The 27,614-nt window shown below is 36.4% G+C and overlaps 1 protein-coding gene across 3 annotated transcripts in view; it reads right to left on the bottom strand.

The window, feature by feature from the left end:
* The window catches only part of ITCH (itchy E3 ubiquitin protein ligase), a 186,457-nt gene that overhangs the window by 61,520 nt on the left and 97,323 nt on the right, over nucleotides 1-27,614 (bottom strand). For all 3 annotated transcript variants that reach the window (XM_037012758.2, XM_073236698.1, XM_037012759.2), the window contains 4 exons: nucleotides 18,132-18,222; nucleotides 8,759-8,900; nucleotides 5,875-5,999; nucleotides 4,673-4,810 (listed from right to left, as the gene is read on the bottom strand). In XM_037012758.2, the coding sequence (XP_036868653.1) occupies nucleotides 4,673-4,810; nucleotides 5,875-5,999; nucleotides 8,759-8,900; nucleotides 18,132-18,201 (475 nt within the window). In that variant the 5' untranslated portion in view covers nucleotides 18,202-18,222. The remainder of the gene's footprint in view (nucleotides 1-4,672; nucleotides 4,811-5,874; nucleotides 6,000-8,758; nucleotides 8,901-18,131; nucleotides 18,223-27,614) is intronic.

Genomic DNA, 27,614 nt, shown 5'->3' on the forward strand with positions numbered 1-27,614 from the left:
CTAATAAATGGAAATTCATCCCATGCTCTTGGCTAAGAATATTGTTAAAATGGCCATCCTGCCTAAAGCAATCAACAGATTTAATGCAAACCCCCGTCAAAATACCGACAGCATTCTTCAATGAACCAGAACAAATAGTTCTAAAATTCACATGGAACCACAAAAGACCCCAAATAGCCAAAACAATCATGAGAAGGAAGAATAAAGCAGGGGGAATCTTGTTTCCCAACTTCAAGCTCTACTACAAAGCCACAGTAATCAAGACAATTTGGTACTAGCACAAGAACAGACCCACAGACCAGTGGAACAGAATACAGAGTCCAGATATTAACACAAGCATATATGGTCAATTAACATATGATAAAGGAGCCATGGATATACAATGGGGAAATGACAGCCTCTTCAACATCTGGTGTTGGCAACACTGGACAGCTACATGTAAGAGAATGAAACTGGATTACTGCCTAACTCCATACACAAAAGTTACCTCGAAATGCATCAAAGACCTGAATGTAAGTCATGAAACCATAAAACTCTTAGAAGAAAATATAGGCTAAACTCTCTTGAATATAAATATGAGCAATTTCTCCATGAATATATCTCCACAACAAGGGAAACAAAAGCAAAAATGAACAAGTGGGACTATGTCAAACTAAAAAGCTTCTGTACAGCAAAGGACACCATCAGTAGAACAAAAAGACATCCTACACTATGGGAAAATATATTCATAAATGTCATATCCAATAAAGGGTTGACATCCAAAATATACAAAGAGCTCATACACCTCAACAAACAAAAAGCAAATAAGCCAATTAAAATATGGGCAGAGGATCTTAACAGACACTTCTCCAAAGAAGAAATTCAGATGGTCAACAGGCACATGAAAAGGTGCTCCACGTCGCTACTCATCAGAGAAATGCAAATTAAAACCACAATGAGGTATCAGCTCACACCAGTGAGGATGGCCAACATCCAAATGACAAACAACAACAACTGTTGCAAGGATGTGCGGAAAAGGGAGCCCTACTACACTGGTGGTGGGAATGTAAACTAGTTCAACCTTTGTGGAAAGCAGTATGGAGGTTCTTCAAAAACTCAAAATAGTAATAACATTTGACCCAGGAACTTCACTCCTAGGAATTTACCCTAAGAATGCAGCAGCCCAGTTTCAAAAAGACACATGATATGCACCCCTATCTTATTGCAGCACTATTTACAATAGCCAAGAAATGGAAGCAACCTAAGTGTCCATCAGTAGATGAATGGATAAGGAATATGTAGATATACACAATGGAATACTATTCAGACACAAGAAACAAACAAATCCTAGCATTTGCAACAACATGGATGGAGCTAGAGGGTATTATGCTCAGTGAAATAAGTCAGGCAGAGAAAGACCAATACCAAATGATCTTCCTCATTTGTGGAATGAAATGAAAGGAACAACAAAGGAAACTAAATGAAGAAAATAGTAGCAGACTCACAGACTCTGAGAAAGGACTAGCGGTTACCAAAGGGGAGGGTTGGGGAGGGAGAGAGAAGGGGATTGAGGGGCACATGATTAGTGCACATGGTGTGTGTGGGGTCACAGGGAAGACAGTGTAGCACACAGAAGACAAGTAGGGACTCTGTGGCATCTTACTACACTGATGGACAGTGACTGTAATGGGGTATGGAGTGTGACTCGATAGTAAGGGTGAATTTAGTCACCACATTGTTAAAAACCTTTGGATTGTGTATCAATGACACATTAATGAAAAAGGGGGATGGTGGTGAGTGTGATGAGGTCTCTGGACCTGAAGGGCCATTGTTTTACTCCAGGTCAGCCTAAGTAGGGCCATGACAGAGAAAGTGGCAGAGAGGCCTGGGGAAAGAGGATAAAGGGTGCTTTAGGCAAAGGGGATAGCATGTGTCAAGCCAGGGGGCAGAATATAGTGGGACGTATTTGAGGAACAGAAAGAAGTGCAGTGGGTGGAGAGGGCAGAGGCTCCAGCACTGGCTGGAGGGAGGAGAGGGCAGATCCTGAAGGGCCTTGAAGGCTGTCATGAGAAGTGTTGTCTTTATTTCAGGGCACTGGGGCATCAGGGGAGGGAGCTGAGCAGAGGGCAGTTCAATATAACTGCAGATTCTACTCCTAGGAATTTACCAAAAGAAAACAAAATCTCTGATTTGAAAAGACATGTGTGCCCCTATGTTTATCGGTGCACTATTTACGACAGCCAAGATATGGAAACAACCTAAGTGTTCACCAATAGAGAATGTATAAAGAAGATGTGGTACATATACACAATGGAATATTATTCAGCCATAAGAAGAAAACAAATCCTACCATTTGCAACAACACAGATGGAGCTAGAGGGTATTATGCTCGGTTAAATAAGCCAGGGAGAGAAAGACAAATACAAAATTATTTCACTTATTTGTGGACTATAAAAACAACGCAAAATAGAAAGAACAAAAGAGCAGTAGACTATTAGACACTGAGAAGAAATTAGTGGTTACCAAGGGGGAAGAGATAGGGCAGGTCTAAGAGAGAGTGAAGAGGATAAAGGGGAACAATAATTAACAATTACAATATAAATTGGTCACCGGGATGGTAGCACAGCATGGAGAATACAGTCAGTGATTCTGTAACATATTTCTAAGAAGTTGATAGATAGTTACCGTACTAGAGTGGGTGAGGATTTAATAATATAGACAACTTGTGAATCACTGTATTGTATATTTGAAATAAACATAGGATTGTGTATCAATGATACTTCAATTAAAAGAAGAATGTATATCTCAGTATACCTGAACCTAATAAAATATTATACACCAAAAGAAAAAAAAAAAAAAGGCAACCTCCCTCCCCCAGTTAATTCTTATCCAAAGAAACAATGCCCAAGTACTGGATATTCAATTTTATTGCTAAACTAATTTTCATTTCTGGTTTGCTGTTAAGTTATAGAAATGGAACCAACTGAAGAATGAAGTGGTGCAGTTCCCACCACACATGCTTGCAGGCTGAACTAGGTTTTGTTTGTTTGCTTACAACTCATAATTTGATCTGATTTAAAGGTCCTATATTTTAAGTATGAAACCAACAGCATACTGGAAAATAAGCAACAAATTATGTGTGGTTCAATCTTGACTCTGCATTACTGGTTGGTGTGGTATTGGACATACTACCTAACTTCTCATGGCCTCACTTTCCTTACAGGAAAAATGCAGGTAATGCTTTATAAAGTTTTGATGGTTAAATGAGTATATATGTAAACAGAGCAACATAGTGCCTGGCACATTACGGTAAGCATTCCAAAAATGGCAGCTATTGTACCTGGTAATTCGAACTCTAAAATTCACTGTTACTTCCCAGTTAAAACCTTTCTTTACTTCAAAAACTGAGGTTAAATTCTGTCAATTATTTTCTTACTTGAGCAAAAAAACCTGATGACACAGATATGTCTGCTTCTGCACAAAATTAACAGTAGTCATTAAGATAAATATGCAGTTTAGATTCTACTCTGAAATATGAAGCCAGACACACTTTTTGTTAATTATTAAGTATTCTGCATTAGTAATCGCTTCAACTTGTAGGAAGAAAAATGTAGGAAGCTATAAATACTGGGTTTAGAGCAGTTTAACAATGTAATTTAACTCCACTTTATAGAAAAACTTAACTATTACAGAGTTCTTATGAAGAGCAGTTAGAGTGAATGTGTAAACTGTGAAGCATTATGACCATTTGAGGAATTTCCCTCTATCCTCATTAACCCTAAATAACCAATATGGAAAACATACCCAGACTATTTTGAAGGTCCTGCTATTTAAAAAGTTGCTGAATTAAAGAGGAAGTAGGAAGTGTTCCAAGTACAAACAGAAGAATAGCACCTGACAAAATGTTTCATAATGCAGTTTCTAAGTAAACAAAAATATCTTTGTCAGACTAATCAAGGAAACCATCTGTTCTTTGTCTTGCAGCCTTTAAAATCTGTTTCAAGTGAAAATCACTTAGCGCACTGGTAAATGATGGAAATACCTAAAGGAAATCCACTGAGAAGTAATTTTATGAAGCATGCTAGCTGTCCAGGCACTAATTCAAGTGCTATCAAACTTCTTTTAATCACAGCTCATGTATCTTTAACAAAGGCTAGCAAATCATAAACTGTAAGATACAGTAGCATACGTACAAGTTGCTTCTGTCCTTATAACACAAAGACACCTCTAAGTGTAGCCTGTATTTGCAACATATAGCAAAACAAATGACAAACGGTTTTCATCTTGTACTGGCTGACTGGTACAATACTAAGGAAGATTTTGAGTCAAATTTAAACTTAACTACACACTAAAGACAATAAACTAGGTCTGCTACTGGCACTGGAGGTGGTATGGTATCATATATGCCATAGCAACTGCCATCACTGGTTTACAGAATAAATGTAAATCAACTAATTTGTTACTCAAAGAGTCAACGTGATTCAACTATTCAGCTAGCTTTTCAACTTACAGAAAAATATTTTATTCATAGAAACAATGTACTGAAAATGTTTAAAATAATCAATGTCTTTTTGTAAAAAGGAATTAAAGCAATATCTTTACTGTGAAAAAGAATAGTAATAATTACATACAGCATACTATAGTGGCTAATATAAGAATCATTAAAGATCCTACACAAAAAGTGATGACTTACTTTCTGAACAGGTAGTTTCACCATTGGTAACAACTTCAGACTCTAATTGTAGCCCATCAAGACAAATTGACAAGTCTCCTATTGTCTCTGTTGGCTCTTTGTCACCTACAAGCTGTAAAGTCACTACTACTTCCTCAACTAAAAGAGAATAAATTACAAACAAAAGTCACTTTTTTTAAGTCATCTAAACTGTTAAAAACAATGTCAGAAACAATTTCAGGCCTTTTGACCCCCAAGGGTTCAGGCCTTTTGACCCCAAAACATTTAAATGGAACAAAATTTGTTAATGTTAATATCTATAATGGAAAATACTGAGGTCAATCATTTCATTTATTATACTCATTCCATTCTTGTATAAAATAAACCAGCAGAACAACCAAGATCATTCAGCAATATATGCCAGAATTATATACAGTTTAAGAATAAAACATGGTTTCAAAACAAACTATATCTCACAATATAGGCTGGTCACAGGGATGGTATAGTACAGCACAGAGAATACAGTTAATGATTCTGTAACATCTTACTATGTTGATGGATGGCGAACACACTGGAGGGGGTAAGGACTGGATAATATGGGTAATTGCTGAAACACTATGTTTTTTATTTGAAACTAATGTAAAATTGTCTATCAATGATACTTTAATTAAAAAAAAAAGAATGAATTATATCTCCTAAGTTCTAAAATGAGAAATAAATTTCTTAGAAGTAATATTTTAGATAGTCAAAGGATGGAAAAAATACCTATGTTTTAAAGTCATGATATTTTAATCAAAACAAGCATGTTTCAAGTTTTTATTTATCTATAGTATGTGTATATATACATATAAAACCACAACCATCTAAAATGAGGAAATTTTAAAAGCATTTGTAAAGAAAACCTACCAAAATATCAACCATATTTGTATCTCTGGAGTTACATTTTTCCTTTATCTCTGCTCTGTATCCTTTCCATAATTGAGTATATAGTACTTTAATAAAATGCATTTACTAGTATTTATTAAAAATAACTGGATCTGAAATGAATGGCCAAACCAAGATTACTCAGAATAATTTAAATAGTTCAAAAGTCTTCTCCCTGCTAATGTTATAATCAGGTAAACTTAGAAACTAATAGTGAACATAATCATTCTGCATGCTTGGCATATTAATTTCCTGCAGAAAAAACAAACATCTAAGCACAGTTTCTATTAAATACATACGTTTCATATTGTTTGACTTTAATGTCTCATAGATATCCAATTCAGCAGTTCCCAGCAAAACATCAGATTTCAATGTTTGGTGACTCCACACACGAAAATGTAATTTACTCACAGGGGTGACGATACTAAAAGTGAAGAAAGGTGAAAAATAAATTATTTTCACTAAATATCACAATGGGATCCTAAATAAATTAAAATAAAGTTGTGATATCTAAAATTTTCTCACTATACCCCTTATAGTTTACTGTAAACCAATATTGCCTACATTCTGTAACCTTATGAAAAAAGAGTATCTGAATGCTACATGCATAGTCATTTTCACTTGTGGTTGAACTACTGGGACAACTTCATGCATATATGATTAACCAAAGTAAAACTGCTTATCATGTTACAAGCTGTTGGAAAACTCCCTTTACCTAGGCAATATAAAAGAGTGAATTTATAAATTAACTCCTTACTTTATACTGACCTTGAGGTTATTTCATTTAATCTTCACAGTAACCCTATTTGACAGGAATTACTACCCCCATCTTCAGACAGATAAATAATATTCAGAGATGTTAAGCAAATTGCCCAACATCACACAGCCAGTGGCAGACTGTAATCTGAACTAAGGCTTGTCATTAAAATTTGTGTTAAAAAGTTCCTCAGTCAGCTGATTTGAGGTATTATTAAATACCTTAAGTTTCACATTGCCAGAGACAGAAATGTTTAGGACAACTGTCAGATATAGGCTCACTCATATCCTGTCAATAAAGAATGCTATCTATAATGGTCATTTCCAAAACAAACTCTGGGAATTTAAATTTGCAATAAACAATATGCAAACTATTTCAGAGTCAACAATTAGAAAAACAGGAACACTACAGAATCTACCATAGGATGGTTCAGTGCTATAAAAAAAGATTCTAGAAGTATTTGAATATACCTCATTCTCTAAAATGTGATGAAATTTTGGGGGACTAATAAACACTTTCCTCCTTAGAAGTCTACCAATACCCATTACTCCATCATATATCAACCACCATTTTAACAAGTAACAGGTAAACTAAATAATTTTCATCTTAACATTGCCTCTTTTTTAGAGGGAGGGGATTACAATGTATTCATTCTCTTCAAAATTCTCACATGTTATACTGAACATACAGTTATATATTATGTTAAGAAAACACTTCTCTATTAACATGAGTCATCTAGGAATGGCTTACATTATGGGAGTGGAATAAAAGAGTTGATAAGTTTAATTTTACTCTAATTTGAGAGAGGATAAATGTGTCAAAGATGGTCTTACCTAAATGATTTCAATTCTGTTCTATGTAATAATCTAAGCCATGTTAGCAGGCCAATCTGCTGCAACTTCAAAATTCAGGACAACTTGAGCTGTTCCCCCAAACATCTGATCTCAGTAACAGCACTACCATATGGGACTACAAGGAGCGTTTTCTTTTCTTAATTTTTAAACCACTAGTTCTTGTCATTTTTTATTAGCCCAAGAGCATCAAAGTATGTATCTAGTAAGCACAGATAGCAGTTGGTAGAAAGTAGATGGGCATTTCATCTAATATTCTGCTGAACATCTTTAATAATTATGGAAAAGCTGTGACCTTTTACAGATATCAAAAATTTTACTCATGTTAATGTAGATTCAATCGCTCAAGGGCCACTCACTAACCAAAAACAAAGTGTAAGAAATTAAGGAGCATTAGAATGATAATTCTGCACATAGACCTCAAGATGATCTTCAATAAATTCTTGCATTTCACTCATTTACTCAGTTATCATAAAGTACATCAAGATGCCCTAGAACTTCAAAAATCCATGTTAAAGAATAATATGGGTATAATCCAATTTGTTTTATACTAAGCATGCATATGCAAAGAGAAGAGCTTGTAGTTTTAAATGTCTCATCTTGTTACTTAGACAAACAACTTTTTTTAGTTACTGGTTTATTTCTCTAAGGGGAAAAAAATGCAAGAATTACAAATGTTAGGTAATGAAACCAATCTGTCTGCATTTCATGTGGTAACAACTAGTTACATTTTCAACTACATTTGAATATACATTTGGTCCTCAAACCAAATATGCTATATTACTTTTATATCCATTTGTTGATAAATCATACTTTTCTTCCATTTTGGTAAAAAAAATTTTAATCAGTCTATAATTCCCTTCAAGAGTGTTTAATACAACATTTGGGGTCTTTCACCAGTAAGTACTGAAACTGAGCTATATCCTACTTTTATGAATTCATACTACAGATAAAATACCAACATATAAGCATATGCACATGGATGTATGTTGCAACACGGTCGAATAGAACACCAACTAACAATAGAGAACTAGTAAAAATAAATGACACTCATCTATATCAAGGAATATCATGTAGCTATTTAAGGAATGTTAGACTTTAAGTACTCAGCTGGAAAGATAATCATGCTATGTATCTTAAGTATAAAAAGAGAGTTGTAGAATAAAATGTATAGTACATATTTTTTTAAAGGAAGATTACCCCTGTGTAGATTCTGCATGGGCACTGTAATTAAAACAAAACTATTTTAAAATTAAATTAAAAAATTAAGTCCTCTATTTCAACCCTCATTTAATGAAAGAGCTGCTAAGATTCCTAGACACATGACCATGGGTTCTCCCAGGTGCAGTTCAATTAGCTGTCAACTAAACTGGACAAGGTAAAGAAAACGAGAGACTAGAAAAACAAATATCTAAAGATATATGAAAAAGAGACTTGAGAAAGGAGTCCTAGAACAGGGGTGGGCAGGTGGGGAGAGAAAGAAGAGCAAAGAAAATAAGTGAGAAACTTTTTTAAAGCTGCATTTCTGCTCACCTACCAAACTAAATATACTATAGAAAATTCTTTCAAACCTACACTGTAAGGGGCTGTTTCCATTTAGGACTGTTTGTGTTGTTGCACTTTTCTGTCTTCTTTGACTGTCCATCTACTGTGACTTCCACATAAGGATTTGGTCCAAACCAATTCTTTTTATTTTCTTTAAGCTTTGCTGAAATGACTGAAAGAAAGGGGAAAATATTTCAATATTCAAGATGTTAGCATTATTCAAATCAATCTAATTTCATAAAGGTTATATAGAATATTATTCCTTTACTCAGAGAAGCAGTTTTACTCTAAAATATATACCAATTTTATTTACTCATGACCTTTGTATTTCCTCCCATCCTAGGAAAAAAAAAAGAGAGAGAGAAATCTTGTATGCTATCCACCCAAATTCAAACCAATAGACCTCTACTATCAGTATCAATAATCCCAGAACTTTGAGGTCAATTAAAAAGCACATCAACAAACTCAGTCAACAAATATTTCAATGCGTACCAAGTATAAAATATTGCTCTACACTGTGGATAAAGCAATTTACAGTAGAGAAAAGGCCCTGGCTCTGAAGATGAAAGTATCTTTAGAAAAGTCCTGGTCCTGAAAAACAGCCTGCGTGGCAGAATATGACTTGGTTGTAAGGAAGGCCTCTTTAAGGAAGTACTTTTAAACAATGATATAAATAACAAGGAGGTAGCCATGTGAAGACTGGAGGTGGGATGAGGAGAGCACTCCAGACAGAGGCAAGGAAAAGTATAGCAAACAGGGAAGAGTGGTAAATGGGCTGAGATCACTTTTAGTTTTGTAAGCCAAGGTAAGGAATTTGGATTTTATTCTAAGTCACAGGCTAGTATTATTTTTAGCATCTCACAGATCTCATATTATCCTAGCTAGAGTTTTTCTACATTGTGCATCTTGAGATACTGACTCCTTAGCCTTTGCCCTTGAGTTAATCACCTTTGCCATAAAAAAGCCTTGTCCAAACCCCTGTGAAAGTGCAACAAATTGAATCTAGCAGAGCATTCATGGTTCTTACAGGTAACAACTCATCACAGCCAAGGCAATACTCTACACCACCTGGATATTTACTCTAGCAGTAAAGCAGAGAATGTCAGTGCCACCAAGGCTAAAAGGCCCTTGGAGTTCCTAGAGGACACTGCATAGCAGCTACCCAAGAAGCTCAATATACAGTCCAGAGCATAGACAGTCTGGGCTTCCTAGCAAGCACAGTTCCAGAAAGCCACCCTGAATCTCTTGACTTCACATATATATCAAATACCTCTGTCCTTTTGTACTCATGTTCTTTTTCTGTAACATCCAAACAAGCTGCAGGATCACTAACAATGTATACACATTCTACAAAGTACAGCTTCAGCATTATTTTGAAATACTTGATACAATAAAGTTCAATCAGATTTGAAATCAATATACATTATCAAAAATTTTTTGACAAAAAAAGAAAATGAAGAACTGCAAGAGATAATGTTAGGTAAGTAGGCAATAAGGAGCCACTAATCAATTTCAAGTAAAAGAGTGTTACTCAAATTCACTAGGTGCCTGCAACATATATCAGGTACTGTTTTGTGCACTGAGAATACAAAGATGATCAGATTAATATTCAAAGATCACTCTACTGCTGTGGGAAAAATAAACTGAAAGGGAGACAAAAGTAGGGGTCAAGAGGCTACTAAAGTCATCTAATCAAGAGATGACATAGGTCTGTGGTCTAGAGTAGGATGGTGAAAGTGGATTTGGGGAGGAGTAAGTACTTTCTAAGGAGAACTAACAGGATTAGACTACTTAGGAAGTTGGGGTAAAGACAAAGCAATAACAACACCCAGGTTTCTGGCATGAATAACTAGATCAAAGATGGTGTCATTTATTAAGATGGAAAAGACTTCAGAAAAAACAAGTTTGAGGCGGGTGGCATGGGCAGGAAATTAATTTTATAATTAAAGTATAACTAGAGGTGCTTTCAAGACATCTAAGTAGAGACACTACGTAAAAAGTCTTTTTCAGAACAGAAAATATTCAAGTGGGGACCAGACCTATCTCTGATTAATATGTACTATAAAGCTCTAGTGCTTAACACAGAGCCAAATTTAATCACAGGATTGGCACAGAAAAATATGAAACCCCTATTTTCAATATATTTCTGGTATGAGAAAAGGTGAAACACCTCAAACAATTATGCTCTTGTGACCCTCTGAAACCTAGAACAAAGAGCAAAGGCCTGACAGGAAGGAAATGATATGCCCTCAGTGGCTTTTTAGGATTCAAACTTTTGAAGCTACTTGGCCACATAATTCCTCCAAACCCCACTAAAACCACTTAAAGAAACTTTAAATGAGGAAATAAAAAGGGCAAGAGAAACTAACACCCACTGTTAAGTGTTTACTATGTGCCTAGCCCTTAAATATTGCCATTTCAATACTCAAATATTGTTGTCTCAATACTCATGACTCTTTATGAGATAGTTACCAGCATCTTACATTTTACACATTAAAAAACAAGCTCAACAGAATTTAAGTTTGCCCAAGGGTCACTGCAAAGCATGGACAGGATAATTTTAGTGTTCAAATCTCAAAGTTCAGATTGCATAAACTTTTGTTACAGCCCTAATATTATAAAATAGATCAATGTACTACTTTCTGAAATTTAAATTCCCATAGTAAATTAAAAGAATAAAAGAACTGTAAATTATAAATTGGAAGAAAAGGGACTGAAAAATGTCGGTATCCTCAGTTACCTGGGCTCTACTGCTCAAGAGGCCTCTAATAGCTGTTGGTTTTTACTCACTTCTCTAATCCAAGCCCTCACAGCTACTAGAATTATCTTCCTAGAACAGATGTGATCATGTCAATACTTTTCAATGATTCTCTAATGCTTGCAAAATGAAGTTTAAACTGTTCTGGGACACCTGAAGTTATTTACTATGTTCCTCTCCAGTCTCTTCCTATGCCAAATCTTACCCAGCCCCATGGTACTCAAACCACCCTTAGCTGTCTGCTGTCCTTCACAGGGCCATGCACTGTCATGATTCTTTTTGTGTTATTCCCTCCACTCATGATAATTCTTTTTCCTTTTCTACCCCATAAAAAACTACTTCTTCAGAGACAAATTCCCCTTTCTATTTGGCTGAATGCTTCTTTAAACCTAAGAAGCTAAACTGTTCCTGCCTCTATACTCACTCCATTTTCATATTTATGTGTGGCTCCTAGAGCTTTTCATTCTCTTACTTTTAGTAAATTTATTATTTATTACTTGTTTAACTCACTCTGAAATCTCCGTAATGGCAAGGATGTCTTTATAACTCCTACAGTACGTAGTGACTTAAAACTCAAAAGACATTTAATACATTTGTTGAACTAAATGATTAGTCATAGTAGAAAACAAGTTTCCCTGCTTTATAGTCCTTTCCTCCACACACACACATTATCTACTGCATATAGTTTCATGGTCCATATTAATGCTTCTGATCTTTCTGTTTTGAAGGTCAATGCTATGACCTGACCTCTCCTCTTCATCCCATCTCTCCAATACAAAGTAAAAATTTTGACAATTTAAATTTAAGAAAGTAAAAGTGAATTCTTAGCTTATCCAACCTATTTTGGGAACCAGGAGGCTATAGTAGTTAACTAAAATCAAGGCAGCTTGTAATTAGTAGTAACTAAAATCAAGACACTAGTTTCTCTTCTTCAAATAATGAGTTTTGAAAAGACTGAGATTAAAAAATTTCTAGGGAATACCAGAGTACTTCTTTTGCTCACATAGTATAATGCTAGTGTAAAGCAAGCATCAAAAAAAAAAAAAGAGATAAATTCAGTTTAATAGCTGAGGTTATGTATATCACATAACTAAACAGGAAATGGCTAAAGATAGGAAAGCATGTAAAAAATACAGATTTATTTCCAAGGTAATGGACTGAGGCCACAAGATTAGAGAAAAAGAGAAGATGACCCAAGAAATTCAAGAGTAAACATCAGCAGAATCTGATAATACACTGAGATGTAAAGGGTGAAGAACTAAGAGGTAAAGAAAAATTTAAATATGTGATCTACTAGTGAGCCTCCTCATAGCAATGTTAACTTCCATTCTGGCCCTATATTTTTAAATATCAATGACCTTTCACAAAACAGTACCATTCTTGCCATTCATTGTGGCCCCAAAATACTTAAATTTTAAGAGGAATGATAATGTTAAGAAAGAAACAAAATAAGCAACCAACCTTATAAAAGACTTAAGCTTACATTTTTGTTAAGATATTTATTTAATAGGAGCGATCTTATAGGGAGCAGCAAATCAGGAATTAGGAGAAAGAGGATATATTACTCTGTACTTACACAGTGTTTTGGAGTTATCCAATCCATATGCACTGTCAATGACCACACAACAAAGATGTTAATATCCTCACTTCACAGATAAGGAAACTGAGGCTCAAAGATACTAGTGACATGCACAAGTTCATACAACCACTAAGTATTAGAACCAAGAGTAAAACCCACAAACAACTTTCCTGGAGATGGGGAGGCATTACTCTGAATAGATTTCTTGGTTAAAATTTGGGTTTGGGCCGAAAGTTTCTGTGATATGACTGCCCTTGCACTGTTCACCATGTAAGAACTTATTCACTATGTAAGAACTTGTTCACCATGAAGAACTTGTTCGTTATGCTTCAGAAGATTGGAGACTGTTGAGAAATAGGCTTGGGGTTGATTAATGACTGTGCATTGAGTCCCCTATACAGAATTTTATTGTTGTTAACAACCATTTGATCAATAAATATGAGAGATGATCTCTCAAAAAAAAAAAAAAATCCGGATTTGGGGAGAGGTTAGATGACCCCTACAGGAGTTTAACTGTAGAAGCTTTAATGAACATTAGGTCAAAACATTTGAGAGTATTTATGGTTTCTTGCTATAATTTCACATTTATCTCCTAAATTACATAGGACAGCTAATACCTAACACAAAGATCAATATAGGTACCTTCAATACCCAAAAAAATGTTAACAGATCATTTAAATGCCAACAGAAGTTCCCAAAGGAGCTCTATCAATGAATTACCTTGATCTATGTGAAAGAGCACAAAACAATTTTTCTTATTTTACTCAAACTTTAATGCTAAATGGCTATTTAAATTATTTACATAAATTAATCAGAATCAAGTATAGAAAGTGTACTAATGTACTGGTAACTAAAACTTTTTATTTTCTGTAAATGCTGAAAAGGAAAGCTGAGGCTGCCTTTCCATTAATACTTTTTTCTTTTTTACTCTTATAAGAATTCAGTGATATTAAAATTCACATCCAAGTTCTCTAAACAGTCAATTTATCAGTAGCACTATGAATTATTTTTTTAAACCTATTTTGCTACAACTTGTGACAGGTACCATTTTTCTGAAATAAATTTTCTAACTGCCCTCACTTAAATCTGGTAAGGGAGACTTTATTAGGGAATATATATTGTAAACATATGTATGTGTGTATGTAATGATAGGAAGAATTAATAAATTTCTATAAGAAGCCATCTGTAGATTCAATGCAGTTAACTATCAAGATCTCAATGGCACTTTTTTACAGGAGTAGAAAAAACACTCCTAAAAGCTACAGTAATCTCAACCCTGTGGAAAACAACATGGAGGTTCCTCAAAAAACTAAAAATAGAAATACCATTTGACCAGGAAATTTCCATTACTCCTAGGAATTTTCCCTACGAACGCAGGAGCCCAGTTTCAAAAAGACATGTGTACCCCTATGTTTATCGCAGCACTATTTACAATAGCCAAGACATGGAAGCAACCTAAGTGTCCATCAATAGATGAACGGATAAAGAGGTGGTACATATATATAATGGAATATTATTCAGCCATAAGAAGAAAACAAATACTACCATTTGCAACAACATGGATGGAGCTGGAGGGTATTATGCTCAGTGAAATAAGCCAGGCGGGGATAGAGAAGTACTAAATCTTTTCACTCATTGTGGAGTATAAGAACAATGCAAAACTGAAGGAACAAAAGAGCAGCAGATTCATGACTCTAAGAAGGGACTAGTGATTACCAAAGGGAAAAGGGGTGGGGAGGGTGGGTGGGGAGGGAGAGGTCAAAGGTGATTAAGGGGTATTATGATTAGCACACATAATGTAGGGGGGTCACGGGGAAGGCAGTATAGTACAAGTAGTGACTCTACAGCATCTTACTATGCTGATGGACAGTGACTGCAATGGGGTGTAGGGAAGGGGACTTGATAATATGGGTGAATGTAGTAACCACAATGTTGCTCATGTCAAACCTTCTTAAGACTGTATATCAATGATACCTTAATAAAAAAAAGAGCTATAGTAATCAAAACTGACATGGTATGGTGCTGGCATAAAAACAAACAAATAGATTAATGGAGCAGAATCATGAGCCAAGAAATAAACCTAGGCATATACAGTCAACTAATATTTGACAAGGGAGCCAAGAATACTCAAAGGAGAAAGGACAGTCTCTTTAATATGCAGTGCTGGTATAACAAGATTTAAAAAAAAAGAAATGTGAGAACCAGAGTAAAATTTTGACTTTGGAGCTTAAATTCTATCAGTCTTTCCTGCCAGCTTTCTAAAACACAAATCCATTATCACCATTCATTAAAAACCCTGATTACTTCCCATTTCCCTTAGCAATTTTTTTTTAATAGCCCTGACACATCTGGGGTGTCACTCCCATTAAATAGCCACTCCCATTAAAACCTCACAGCTCCCCACTTCAGCAGCCATGGCTTTTAGGGGCATTAAAGGAAGTCTTACGGATTTCCCTCCTTAGTACCTCTTGCTCCTGTTCTCTTCTGAAAGGATCCTTTTCTACCTCCCTAAATTTAAGCAGTAGCAATGCTTGTTTCCAGCACCACGTCCTTTCACAGCAACTTTAATAAAATACTGATCTTTTTCCTGACCTAAGCTGTTCTCTCTACTTGCCATTACCATGTATCATGGCATTTATTTTCTTCCCTTGTATATTTATACATTCCTTAATTCTAGAAAGATGTTGAGGCAGCTTATAATAAAAAATTCTATGATTCATTAACACAGAATACAAATATATTAAGGGAATTTGTGCAAAAAACTTCGTTCTGAGCTTTCTAGCATCAAAAACAAAGAAGTAAACAATGAATTATGAAGGACACTTGATTCTATTCAACTTGGCACTTCACTGTTTACTATCCATTTGTCTCATATCATATTATATATTTGCTAAATGAATTATTTTTCCCCATTATTCATGATGTTTGTTATTAAATTGTTTTTGCCCTATACTTATATATATATATCAGAATTTTTAGGCCCAAGATTAAAAACTTTGAAATTGCTAAGGATTATGTCTTTTTGAGGTACATTTAAACATTTATTGAATGTTTTTCTTACTATTATTTACTAAGTAAATAATAAGTCATTATTTACTAAGTAAAAAGCTTAAAGGAATATAGACTGAAATCTAAATTTAAAGAAATATAACAATATTTATCTCTGAGAACTGAGATAAATACCTCTCACTTTATTATTTTACAGAGTTTTTAAAAGTAAAAAACATGCATAATACTTAATGTAATCTGACGAATTAAAAGAATTTTTTATAAGACTTTTCATATCTAAGGTTTCAACATTAAGTTTCCCCCCAAAAAGGAAAGTCATAAGGCGCTTCATCCAATTTAAAACAGCTATTCAGGCTAGCCTGAGGATGGAGAGGGGCAAAGAATTAGAATATAGCTTTAGCAAATAAAAACTAGTATCTTTCATTGATAATCAGTCATTTGCTAAGGGAAAAAGACTGGAGTTAGTGAAGGAATTCCCAAAAGTAAACTGTAGGATGCTGTATGCTCTCACTTTAAGAAAGTGTTACTTTTGTAATTCAATTACTTCTGGGTTTTGAGGAAGATAATAATGATATGGTTTAAGGCCTCGTATTTATAATCCAGAGGCAGATACAAGCCAGGTATCACAGAAACTACAATACCATAAAGAGGATGATAAGTGTTCTATAATCAATAAATGCCATTAAACTAAAGGGAGAGAGACTGGGGTGTCACTCTGTGATAGAGACACATGCATGTCTGAAGAAGATTGTGACTCATCTTGGATAGTACAAATAGTTAATATATAAGGACCTACAAAGAGACTGTATGGAGCCACACTGTGTAAGGTCTTAGCTCAGGCAAATGAAATTCTATACTCTAGTCAAGGAGAGGCACTGAGGATTTTTCAGCAGGAATGCAACATATCAGGTGGCATATTAAGAATATTAACCTGAAAGTTATATACTTGGTTAGTATAGTTAAAGAAACAAAGAGATGTTAGTGAGGTAGTAATAGCAACCAAAGGATTTAAACAAGCATTTCTCCAAAAAAGACATATAAATGGCCAATAAGCACATGAAAAGATGCTCAATGTCATTAACCATCACAAACATGCAAATCAAACCTGCAATGACATACTATTTCACACACACTTTGATGGCCATAATCAAAAAACAAGTAACAAGTATTGGCAAGGATATGAAGAAATAAGAACCCTCACATATGGTTGGTGGGAATGTGAAATGGTGTGGATGCTTTGAAGATTACTTTGGAATTTCTAACAATGCTAAACATGTATACTATATAACCTAATGATTCCACTCCCAGGTATATACTCAAGAGAAATGAAAACATGCATTTTACAAAAATTTATACACAAATGTTCGTAGCATTATTGATTAACAACAAAAAGCAGATAAATTCAAATATACATCAACTGATAAATGCATAAATAAAATGTGGTATGCCATACATGGATTATTTGGCAATAAAAATGAAATATTAATATATGCTACCACAAGGATAAACCCGGAAAACATGCTAAGTGAAAGAGATCAGAGACAAAAGGCCACATATGTGATTCCATTTATAGGAGATATCCAGAATAGGCAAATATACAGAGACAGAAAGTGGATTCGTACTCGCCTAAGGTGGAGGGTGTTTAGGAGTTTTGAGGAGTGACTAGTAGGTCATTCTTTCTAAAACGGTAAAAATGTTCCAAAATTTACTCTGGTGATGGTTTGCACATTCATTGACCTGTAAATGGGTAAACTGTATGGCATGTGAATCCTCTCTCAATAAAGCTGTTAATTCAAAACAAAACAAAAAACAATAGCAACTGCCCAAGCACCAATGCTTAATGAAACAGAAACAAAAACAAAACACTGCAAAATACCCAAGAATATCCTGAAATAAAAATTTAATTTTTATGTACCTGAATATTTTGTTCATGCACTTACTAAGCAACTATCAACTCAACACTGACATGTAACAGCCAGGAAAGATTTTCTTCTCATAAGATTATTTTCTACCTTAGGGGATAAAAAAGTAAAGTAGTGGATCTTTTTAAGACTTACCAGTTATCTGAAGTTGTGATTTCATGGTCAGGCTACCCATTGAACCAAGCTGTGATCCACTGTCAGACATGCCACCAAAAGGACAGCAAACCTGAACATGGCAAATGAAATGCTGTAAACATCAACAATTTTCATGTAAAAATTGTAAATACTAAATATATATATATTCGATGTCCCACTGGAGCTCACATTATAACTAGTGGCCTCACATGGCTAAATATAATTTTCAATTCTGCCTAAGCTATAAGCAAAATCTGACATGGTTGACCATTCCATCCTTGACTGCTTTCGTCCAAGTTACCAAGACATTCTCTAGGCTTATGTCCTACCTCACTGATTGTTCCTTGTTAGTTTCCTTTGGCAATCCTCTTCTCTCTACTCTCTTAATGTTGGAGTGACCTAGGGCTCACTTCTTGGTTCCCTCTTTTCTTCCCCTCTGTACTCATTTCCTCACAGATATCAACAAGTGTTATGGCTCTAAATATTATTTATATATATACCAAGAGTTCCAACTTTGTATTTCTATCCCAGACTTCACTCCCAAACTCTTTGACAACTTTACTGGGGAATCTAAAAGACATTCCAAACTCAACATGCAAAACTGAACTTCTCATCTTCCCTATAAACTATCTCAGTTGGTGGCAACTCTAACCTTTCAGATGCTCAGACTAAAAACATTAAAGGAATTCTTGACTCCCTTCTTTGGTATTTCCCTTCCAACCTGGCAGCAAATTCTGTTGTCTCTTCTTTGCAAAATATATCCAGACCCAAACATTTCTAACCACTTCTACCACCCATCTATTCAGAGCAACCTCTGCTAGGCAGACATCTTTTTCCTAGATTACACCTCTCCTAGATTACTACAATAACCTAACAGGACTCCCTGTTTCTACCCTTTTCTAGCTTCAGTACCTATTCTCAACACAACCAGGATGACTCTTATCCAATTGTTCAAAACCTTGGAGACTGTTTACTCAGAGTAAGAACCTAAACCTTACAATGACCTAAAAGACTCTGTAGCGTGCTTCCCCTGCTTTCAAATTCCTGATCTTATTTCCTTCTACTCTCCTCCCCTACTCAGGTACCTACCTCCTTTTTTTTCCTTATATATGGCAGCATTTTCTAGCCTTAGGGCCTCTGTTCTACTTGTGCTTTTGACAATACTACAGTAGGTTTCATCTATCCTGGACATTTTTTTCTTCTACAGAAATGTATTACCTAGTATATTCAGCAATTTATTTGTAGTTATGTTCATTGCTTTTTACTCTCCGGGCCAGAATATAAACTCCACATGAGCAGGGATCTGTTTTGTTCACTGAAGAAACCCAGAAGCTCAAAACAGTGCCTGACACATAGCAAACATTTTATCTCTTCAATGAAAAGAACAAAGAAATGTCTATTGAATTATACTAAATGAACAATGCTAACATATATTCTTCAGGCCCCAACCATAGAAGAATTAATCCCCATGTGGAAATAGTGTAATTCCACATAACAAAGATTTTATAACAAAGTCAGAACACTGGGGCTTGATTCCTGACTATGACACTTACCATACAATACTATTTGAGTCATGTAACCTCTCTAGGTCCCAATTTCCTGTCAGAAAAATTGGGCTAACACCACCTCTACCTCTCAGAGTGTTGTAAAGATTTAGTAGGTTATATATGTGAAAAAAATGCTCTGTAAATGTTTGCTATTTATCATTAATAGTGTTTGGATTAAACTAAATATGCTTTTAAAATAAAACAAAAATCTGTTCTTAGGCTTTTGGGGGCTGGATAATAATATTAGAAATATAATGAGTGGGTCAAGGTAAAGATTTACCTACCATTTACTATGTGCCAGGTACTGTATAAGAAGTATACAAATACAGCAAGGCAAAGTATCTTAAAACTATAGGAGAGAGAGAACCAAGATGGCGACATGAGAAGAGCAGCAGAAATCTCCTCCCAAAACCACATATATTTTTGAAAATACAACAAATACAACTGGTCCTAAAATAGAGACCAGAAGACATAGGACAATAGCCAGACTACATCCACACCCACGAGAACCCAGAGCCTCGCAAAGGGGGTAAGATACAAGCCGCAGCCCGGTGGGACCCGAGCGCCCCTCACCCCAGCACCTGGTGGGAGGAGAGGAGTCGGAGCAGGGAGGGAGAGGTAGCCCAGGACTGCTGAACATCCAGCCCTAGCCATCCGCCCCGGAGCGCAGACACAGTGCATGTGTAGGTTCCTGGATACTAGGGAAACAGGACAGCAAGACCTGTGAGCGGGTCCCTGCAGCTGGTGCACCCGGGACAAAGAAAAGCGAGTGCTTTTTGAAAGTCTTAAAGGGACAGGGCAGGGACCCCACGGCTGGATGAAAGCATCCTGGGACACTTAGCCCAGCAGCTGTGAACCTCAGGGAGCTTTGGGTGCCCGAGCCCACGCAGCGCAGCTTGGAGGCCCCTCACCGTGATAAACGGCCTCCCGCCTGTTCCCCCTCCGATGCGGCTCCGCCATATTGGGGCAGCAGCCTGAGGCCAGACACAGCTACAGCCACTGCAGAGCTAAATAAACTCCATAGCGGCCAGGCAAGAATCAGAGGCCCCGTCTGCGCGCAGCTGCTCAGCACAAGCTGCTAGAGGCCGCTGTTCTCCAAGGAGAGGAAGATCATAAACTGGCAAGAAGGGACTTTCTCTTACCCAACACATGTACCAGATCCCCACAAATATATCTATCACCATGAAAAGGCAGAAGAAATTGATACAGACCAAGATCACAGAGGCAAACCCTGCGAAGGAGATAGACCTAACCAGTCTTCCTGAAAAAGAATTAAAAATAAAGCTCATAACCATGCTGATGGAGAGGCAGAGAAATATGCAAGAGCTAAGGGAGGAAGTCTGGAGGGAGGTTACAGATGTCCGGAGTGAGATTACAGACGTCTGGAGGGAGATTACAGAAATGAAACAATCTCTAGAAGAATTTATAAACAGAATGGATAAGATGCAAGAGGCCATTGATGGAATAGAAACCAGAGAACAGGAACGCATAGAAGCTGATGCAGAGAGAGATAAAAGGATCTTCAGGAATGAAACAATATTAAGAGAACTGTGTGACCAATCCAAAAGGAACAATATCTGCATTATAGGGGTACCAGAAGAAGAAGAGAGAGAAAAAGGAATAGAAAGAGTATTTGAAGAAATAATTGCTGAAAACTTCCCCAAACTGGGGGAGGAAATAATCGATCAGACCATGGAAGTGTACAGAGCTCCCAACAGAAAGGATCCAAGGAGGACAACACCAAGACACATAATAATTAAAATGGCAAAGAACAAGAACAAGGACAGAGTTTTAAAGGCAGCTAGAGAGAGGGAAAAGGTCACCTACAAAGGAAAACCCATCAGGCTATCATCAGACTTCTCAACAGAAACCTTACAGGCCAGAAGAGAATGGCATGATATATTTAATGCAATGAAACAGGAGGGTCTTGAACCAAGAATACTGTATCCAGCATGACTATCATTTAAATATGAAGGAGGGATTAAATAATTCCCAGACAAGCAAAGGTTGAGGGAATTTGCCTCCCACAAACCACCTCTACAGGCTATTTTTGAGGGACTGGTTTAGATGGGAGCACTTCTAAAACTAAATAGATGTCACCAGAGAAAATAAAATCACAGCAAAGAAAGCAGACCAACCAAATACTAACTAAAGGCAAAAAATTAAATCAACTACCCACAAAAGCTGTCAAAGGAAGCACAAAAGAGCACAGAATAAAACAACCAACATATAAAGAACAGAGGGAGGAATAAGAAGGAAGAAAAATAAGGAATGACCAGACAGTGTCTAAAATAGCTCAATAAGTGAGTTAAGTTAGACAGTAAGATACTAAAGAAGCTAACCTTGAACCTTTGGCAACCACGAATCTAAAGCCTGCAATGCAAATAGGTACATATCTTTCAATAATCAGCCTAAATGTAAATGGACTGAATGCACCAATCAAAAGACACAGAATAATAGAATGGATAAAAAAGCAATACCCATCTCTATGCTGCTTACAAGAGACTCACCTCAAACCCAAAGACTATAGGAACAAAGAAAGACTGAAGGAACAAAACAGCAGCAGAATCATAGAACCTAAGAATGGACTAACAGTTACCAAAGGGAAAGGGACTGGGGAGAAAGGGAGAGAAGGGAGGGATAAGGATGGGGAGAAAGAAAGGGGACATTGTGATTAGCATGTATAATGTGGGGGGGGGCATTGGGAGGGCTGTGCAACAGAGAGAAGACAAGTAGTGATTCTACAGCACCTTACTATGCTGATGGACAGTATTGTAATGAGGTTTGTGGGAGAGGGACTTGGTGAAGGGGGGATCCTAGTAAACATAATATTCTTCATGTAATTGTAGATTAATGACAACAAAATTAATTAATTAATTTTTTAAAAAGGGAAAAAAACTATAAACACTGCCTTGTTTTTACACAAAATTAGTTTTCCATCAGAAATTCTAAATATGAAACTATTCTGATGTCTTCAAAAATCTGACAAATTGAAATGAAACAATAAATTTTACCAAGATGAGCTCTATAAAATCCAGTACATTTTATTCCTTGACATAAACATGAATATGCTCAAAACTAAAATTGTGGCCTTAACTGTGGTGCCTAGGTCATTCTGTTGGCCTACTAATGTTTTTTTTCCATGTTCCTTATTTATTTAAGTTACACCATTTCAGATGTTTTATAACCTAGAATTTAATAAAAGGCCTTTTATTTTAAACAGGGAGGGCATACAGCATAAATGAGTTCATTTATGGTCAATTAATATTTGATAAAGGAGCCATGGACATACAATGGCAAAATGACAGTCTCTTCAACAGATGGTGCTGGCAAAACTGGACAGCTACATGTAGGAGAATGAAACTGGACCATTGTCTAACCCCATATACAAAGGTAAACTCAAAATGGATCAAAGACCTGAATGTAAGTCACGAAACCATTAAACTCTTGGAAAAAAACATAGGCAAAAACCTCTTAGACATAAACATGAGTGATCTCTTCTTGAACATATCTCCCCGGGCAAGGAAAACAACAGCAAAAATGAGCAAGTGGGACTACATTAAGCTGAAAAGCTTCTGTACAGCGAAAGACACCATCAATAGAACAAAAAGGAACCCTACAGTATGGGAGAATATATTTGAAAATGACAGATCCGATAAAGGCTTGACGTCCAGAATATATAAAGAGCTCACACGCCTCAACAAACAAAAAACAAATAACCCAATTAAAAAATGGGCAGAGGAACTGAACAGACAGTTCTCCAAAAAAGAAATACAGATGGCCAAGAGACACATGAAAAGATGCTCCACATCGCTAATTATCAGAGAAATGCAAATTAAAACTACAATGAGGTATCACCTCACACCAGTAAGGATAGCTGCCATCCAAAAGACAAACAACAACAAATGTTGGCGAGGCTGTGGAGAAAGGGGAACCCTCCTACACTGCTGGTGGGAATGTAAATTAGTTCAACCATTGTGGAAAGCAGTATGGAGGTGCATCAAAATGCTCAAAACAGACCTACCATTTGACCCAGGAATTCCACTCCTAGGAATTTACCCTAAGAACGCAGCAATCAAGTTTGAGAAAGACAGATGCACTCCTATGTTTATCGCAGCACTATTTACAATAGCCAAGAATTGGAAGCAACCTAAATGTCCATCGGTAGATGAATGGATAAAGAAGATGTGGTACATATACACAATGGAATACTACTCAGCCATAAGAAGTGGAAAAATCCAACCATTTGCAGCAACATGGATGGAGCTGGAGAGTATTATGCTCAGTGAAATAAGCCAAGCAGAGAAAGAGAAATACCAAATGATTTCACTCATCTGAGGAGTATAGGAACAAAGGAAAAACTGAAGGAACAAAACAGCAGCAGAATTACAGAACCCAAAAATGGACTAACAGGTACCAAAGGGAAAGGAACTTGGGAGGATGGGTGGGCAGGGAGGGATAAGGGGGGGAAGAAGAAGGGGGGTATTAAGATTAGCATGCATGGGGGGGAGGGAGAAAGGGGAGGGTGGGCTGCACAACACAGAGAGGACAAGTAGTGACTCTACCACATTTTGCTAAGCTGATGGACAGTAACCGTAATGTGGTTGTTAGGGGGGACCTGATATAGGGGAGAGCATAGTAAACATAGTATTCTTCAGGTAAGTGTAGATTAAAAATTTTAAAAAAAAAAGAAAGAAAGAAAGAAAAGGGGGATTACTCCTTAACAGGATAAAACTATTGGTAAATCAAAGATCAACGCATGCTTTAAATATCCTTAATGTTGATCACTTAAAGGGTGTCAGATGATCAGCTATGGAGGTACTCTTTTCTGATAATATTCCTTTCTCTTAATTAAAAAAAAAAAAAAAAAGCAGTTACTGTGTGCTGACCTCCAATGAGTTCTGCACAGTGGTATAGAGGGCATGTCAAAGTGTGGGCAAAGGGTCTGTTTGTTTCTACGCAGAAGATCAAGGCCTAGCTTGGATACCCAGAAAATGAACTAAGATACGATATGAGGAGGAGCTTCCGGCATCAGCACTCTCTGGAGGACTCGTGCCGGGGGATGATCATCAAAAAGCCTCCACAGGGATCCGGACGATGCTGCGGTTGTGGCTGCATCCAGCCCACCGTCTCCTGGACTTGCCATAAGAAGGAGGAGGGAGATGTCTAGGCTGGCATGTGCATACTGTGAGACAACGAATTTGACTGGATCTGTACTGTTGGAACTCAACCAGGAGTTGGGAGGGGTGCAAGTTGTAGCACCCCAAAATCTCATGACTATAGACTATCTATGGTTAAAAGAACATATGGGATGTGAACAGATCCCAGAAATGGGCTGCTTTAATTTGTCTGATGGTTCAAGTACAGTTGGAAAATATCCATCATAGATAAATTTTCACAAATGCCTAGGGTGCCTAAATGGTTTTCTTGGCTTCACTGGAGATGGCTGGTAATTATAGATTTGCTTTGTTTATGTCACCGTATTCCTATTATGTTAATATGTGTGTGCAAATTAGTTAGTAGTTTAAAACCTATACATACTTAAGGTACTATACAAGAAGATATGTCAAAGAAATAATCAATCCTCCCAAGTTTCCTTCATATGCTACATCTATAGCTTTTCTTCTTCCTTCCTAATTACAAACCTTAAATAGAATTCGTGCCTCATATCGAATTTACCGAGTATCATAATTCCTCCAGGTGGTAAAGATACCTCGAGACAAGTGCTGGGCATAGAAGCCACAGGGCATAAATCTGCAAAGAAGTAAAAAGCTAACCTTTGCAAACAATATGGCTTCTCTCTCACTTACCAACTTTACATTTCCCTGTATGGCCCCGGAAGATGACTGGTTAGCCAGAGACGGGTAAGATTCCTCAAGGGAGGAACAACCTAAGACAGGCACAGTCGCAGGGGGGCCATCAGGTGAGAATTTGGGGATCAACAGAGGTGAGGCTCAGAACCTCACCCCCCCTGCTTTGAGAGAAATCTTCTGCATCCGTGGATGTCTTGCTGCCCTTGTCTAGCCTGGATTAATACTTAGTCCATAGGCACACACCTGATCATCTGATCATCTACATTTGCCTTCTTACAGCACTAAACTATGTTTTCTACCTTTATCTTGCATCTACCTACCACTTCAGCATTTTATTAAAAATAAAAATAATAATAATAATAGGAGAAATGTGGGATCAACATATAAATCAAGTACAAAAATCAAATGAATATTCATATTTGACCTGATGGTTTATAGGTCATATTGCATGATCAAAACCGAAAGTTTCTGTGATGACTGCCCTTGTACTGTTCACCATGTAAGAATTTATTCACTCTGTAAGAATTCGTTCACCATGTAAGAACTTGTTCGTTATGCTTCAGAAGATTGGAGACTGACGAGAATTAGGCTTGAGATGGATTAATGATTGTACATTGAGCATTGACCCCCCTATACTGAATTTTATTGTTGTTAACAACCATTTGATCAATAAATATGAGAGATGCCCTCTCAAAAAAAAAAAAAAAAAAAAAAAAGCAGGGCATACTGACATACCTCCAGGGATAGGGGTTTTAGGAAGAAGGAAGGTCAAATGGTTATTGAAAGGGGTCCCAGCTGCCTCTGTCACCTCGCTCGTAAGTCTGTGCGCCTCTGGTGAAGCTGGGTCTTGTCCAGCAATAAGCCTGGAGCAGGTGACTCCCACCGAAGTCTGCAGGGCCTTCCATTCCCCTGGCCATAGAGACCCGTGTCAGGAAGGGCAAAAATTATCCAGAATATAAAAGAAATATAACATAAAAGCCTTGACATTGCATAAGATATTTTTGTTTCCAACTACTTGTTTTAGAAAGAGCCCTAATACATCATTACCATGTTATGTATAGTTATTATCTTCTCTTCAATACCCAAAAGACTGCCACAGAATTATGACATCAAGACAAGTAAATTAAGAAGCACTGAGAAAAATCAACTATCTGGGTGCTGATTTGATACATGATAAAATATTACCTGACCTTATCAACAGCTTATTGCTGAAAAAATACCCTTTTTAATGGCACAGTGTATTTATTCTAAATTACTTTAATTACAAAGATGCAAAGAAAATAAATATAAAATAAAATAGAATACTTAAAAACTCAAATTAACTTCATGTTGAAAAAATTAATGAAAGTATAAACTAAGTTTCAGGAACAGTGATTCTCTCCAGATTTTACAGAGAATCACTGAGGTGGAACTATAGGATGCTCTGCAAAAACATGCCAGCAATTTTCATAATTCATGTACTTACACATACTTGTTTTACATAATCAAAATTCATTAAGTATTTTACATTCTGGAAAAGGATAAAGATTACCACTTGTATAATAGTAAAAAAGGGAAGAACTATAGAAACACCTAAATATCAATTGCAAGCCAGTTAAATAAATCACATATACATACCATAGAATACTGTGCAGCCATTAAGACAACTTATTAATGACTGAAATGGAATGACTTCAAGAAAAATTTTCAAGTCACTGAATACATACACTATAATTTTTGCAAACAAAAACAAACTATATACTATATATTCGTATAGGTACATATAATAATGCAGAAGTATGTATCCCAAACTGGTAAGTGGGTACTTTTGTGGGGAAAGGGTGTGCATATTAAAGGTAGTGATCATGAACCTCTCTTATATATATATTCTTTGAGGTTTTTAAAAGTGAACATGTTATCATCGATCACTTGTAAAAATTTTAAAAGCAAGATAAATTAGATACAATAGATAATGTACACTTTAAGTCTCATCTTCCTCCCCCCACCCCCCAAGCTCTAGACTCTTAGGTTTGAACATTATTTATAACTGCCTACATGATTAAAATTACTAAATTGAAACGCTCTACACCTGGGCACACTCATCCTAGTCTCAATAGTGCCACCTTCCAACCAACTACTCCAGC

Source organism: Manis javanica, chromosome 5, assembly GCF_040802235.1.
Source record: "Manis javanica isolate MJ-LG chromosome 5, MJ_LKY, whole genome shotgun sequence".
NCBI lineage: Eukaryota > Metazoa > Chordata > Mammalia > Pholidota > Manidae > Manis > Manis javanica.